The 3,522-nt window shown below is 34.4% G+C and overlaps 1 protein-coding gene across 1 annotated transcript; it reads left to right on the plus strand.

The window, feature by feature from the left end:
* Window positions 1-745: 745 nt before the first annotated feature.
* LOC132302910 (uncharacterized) lies at window positions 746-1,567 on the plus strand. The gene has a single exon (XM_059799912.1). The coding sequence runs from the start codon at window positions 800-802 to the stop codon at window positions 1,385-1,387; it is 588 nt and encodes a 195-aa protein (XP_059655895.1). The 5' UTR covers window positions 746-799; the 3' UTR covers window positions 1,388-1,567.
* Window positions 1,568-3,522: the final 1,955 nt, after the last annotated feature.

A 3,522-nucleotide genomic window follows, 5' to 3' on the forward strand; every position in this document is an offset into this window, starting at 1 on the left:
CTTTATTATAGTATTGTCGTACTTTTAATTTATATCGTATTGCTTTATTATAGAGTTGTTGTACTTTTAATTTATGTAAAATTGGCACATTACTTTTTACACTTACTTGAGTTACTTACTTAAAAGCTCAATTTATTAACGTGGCTCAATCCCTTTAGTCGAGATCAAAATTTTCTCCAATATAGTTTTTATTAGTAGATTATAAAATGGTATAAAATTCACTTTGAAGCAAATGATAATAAATTTTAAATTTCATCCATTTCACAACATTATAGGAACTCAAGTTATCATTAACACTGATGAACTTCACTAAACGAATACAATCGTGAATTTCAGTATAATAAAAAATTTCAAAGTACTCACTAAGTTAAGTTTAAACTTCACTCATTTAGTTAATAAATAAATCAAACTTAAACATTAGAAGTGAAGGATTTTAAAAAGAATGGATTTAATTTAATTATTTTGAAAATAGAGCTAAAAAGTTTATGATTTTACTTGGATTAAAGTTTTAAAATAATATGGTCTAAGCGACAAAGAATTATAATCAAACTTGTCATGAGACTTCAAGCATTAGCTCACTTTTGAGTTCAAATTCAATGATCAATATATTTTATTTAAGTTGAAATTCAATAATCCAAAAAATCCATTTTATGTGGTTTTTCTTCCACCAAACAATTGGCCAAGAAGCTGCCACGTGCTCTCTCCTCTCCCCTCCATCCACCGGAATTTCGAACCAAAACCCCAAATCTCTTCAACTACCTCCACCACTTTCTCTCCCCAACGGATAGATAATAAAACCATGGCCGCCACGTCCTCCACCTCCGCCCCAATCCCAATCCTCTCACCCCCCACCTCTCTCACCCACCATCACCAAACCCTCCAATTTCCCTCCACTTCCTTCCCCAAGCACCCCCTAAAATCCCTCCGACCCACCACCAAACTCCACGTCTCCTCTCCCACCGGAAAACCCATCACCGCCGCCACCGCCGCCAAACCCACCGAAGAAGTCGTGTTCTTCGACGGCGGAGCCCACTATGGCGACCTCATCGCCAACCTCCTCCTGGGTTTCACTCTTGTCTGGTTACCGCTCACTCTAGCAGCAGTTTTGAGGGGTTTCTTTCTTAGATACAGGTTTACAAATTTGAGGGTCACTGTGATTTCTGGACTTACTGGTCAGGACCGGAGTGATTTTTCTTACAAAGTGATAAAAAATGTTCAGGTGGTGCCTAGGTTTATTGGTGAATGGGGGGATATAGTTATCACTTTGAAGGATGGGACTAAGGTGGACTTGAGAAGTGTTCCGAAATTTAGGGAAATTGCTAAGTATTGCCTCTCCATGGCTGAGAAGCCTGTGGTTTTGAATGAAAGTGGGCCAAAAGGGTTTTGAGGGTCTCATTTGGTTCAATTCATTGCTCTCTTTTCCAAAGAGGTATGTAAATTTTTTTCTTTTTATTTTGTTAATGTAGCGGAATATGAATTCGGTTGTGTTCTTATAGCTTTTGTTTTGAGGATAATTTATGGGGAAAATTGTTCATAATGTTTCATAATTTTAGTTCTTTTATATGCATTTGGGTTTATCTATAATATGGGATTTTTTTTGTTGTTGTATTAATCAATTTCATAATCCTCAAGATTGAGAATATATCATGTCTTGGTGAAAAAGAGGAATGGGTATAGCTACAAATCAGTATAATTAAAGTTGATGCATGTTTTTTTAGTGGTTAGAAGAATGGTAATCCGAACTTTTGGCTTGAATGAATGTTTACTATAGTTAATGAGCATGGCTTCGGATATTAATGATGTAATGGTTACACTTTAAAATCAAAGAATTATCCAAATAGAAGACTTTCAGTATTTAGGGTCAGTAATGAAAAAGGAAGGTGATATAACTAGTAGGATAGGCGCGGGTTGGACAAAATGGAGGCAAGCTAGAGGCGCAAAGTGTTGGACTTTAAAAAAGAAGTAGGAACAACAAATTCATGTAGCGGAAAGGAGGATGTTAAGATGGATGATACGAATGACTAGAAAAGATAAAGTTACAAACAAAAGTGTAAGGGAGAAACTAGGTGTAGCACCTATTATTGACAAGATTAGAGACTTAGGTAGTATGGACATATACATAGAAGACATATAGATGCACGGGTAACAAGAGGAAGGACAATTTTCATAGAGGTTAGGAGGCAAAGAGGGTGTCCAAAATTAACATGGAATGAAATTATTAGAAATGACTATAAAATTAGAGAAGAGATGGCTTGTAATAGAAAAGAATGGAAAAAGAGAATGAATGTGGTTGAACCCATTCATTTGGGATTAAGGCAAGAATAATGATGATGATGAATGAGCCTGGAATAAAGGAAAAGACATTACATGATATATATGAAGCTATGTTACATGGATTGTGGTTGGGGTATCTGGTGCGCTAGGAAGCACGGACAAACCTAAAAGGGCAAAGAATCCGTGTCGGACACGGACACGTGCCTGACATGCCAAAAAAACGTGTCTTAATTTTTTTTTTATTTTATTTTGAATATTTGGATATGGTGCGGACACGCTATATATATTCGGACACGGCGTGAATTTTTTATTTATTTTATTTATTTATTATTATTTTTTATAAGTATAGCACTTGGGGATTGTAAGAAAGTTTTAGAAAGAAATCTAGGTTGAAGTGTAATTATGAGGAGTTGTTTAATAGTTTTTAATAATAGGATGGTCATTTTATAATTTATTTATTTATTTATTATTATTTTTTTTTAATTGGTACTCACACATACATGCCTCCACCGAGGCTCGAACCCTTGACCTCCCTTTTAGGAAGTAGGAGCCTGCTATCGCTAGGCTACTGCCCCTATTGGTGATGGTCATTATATAATTACTTAAAGGTTGTTGTTTTATAAAACAATTTTATATTAAACAATAAGATATTTATGCTTATGTTTAGCTCAAAGGTTCGAACTCTTGCATATTTATGTTTCTTTGTTTTCTCCTCTTTCTTAACCACCCTCTTTCTATCATTATCCCTTTTCACCGGCAAAACACAATTTTTTTATTTTTATTTTTCCATTATTAGGTTGATTAAAAATAGTATTACTCTTAATTTCTCAAAGTACAACATATATATATAAATATATATATTATTATTAGCCGTGTCCCCACCGTGTCTGTGTCTTAATTTTTAGGATTTGTCGTGTTCGTGTCATGTCATTTCCATGTCCGTGCTTCTTAGCCCAGCTGTGTGTCTAAGTGTCAATCTCTCTCAATCTTAGATTTTAGGGCATAGTGACCTGGCTTGAAATATGGTCAAAACTTGGATTGGGTACATAAACATGTCTTGCATAATTAACTGCATAATATGCTATATAATAAATAATGTTGTTATTCTTTGAATATATACTTAATTATAATTTAAATTAAATTAAATTTGGTGAAAGAAATAGGGATTCCATCTATCACAAAAGCAAGAAACCTTGACCCTGTTTGGCAACTGTTTTCGTTTTGTATTTTTCAATTTCTTACAAAACA

This window comes from Cornus florida, unplaced genomic scaffold (genome assembly GCF_030987335.1).
Source record: "Cornus florida cultivar Cherokee Brave unplaced genomic scaffold, ASM3098733v1 CherokeeBrave_3.0.0_Hap2_Chr04, whole genome shotgun sequence".
Classification (NCBI taxonomy): domain Eukaryota; kingdom Viridiplantae; phylum Streptophyta; class Magnoliopsida; order Cornales; family Cornaceae; genus Cornus; species Cornus florida.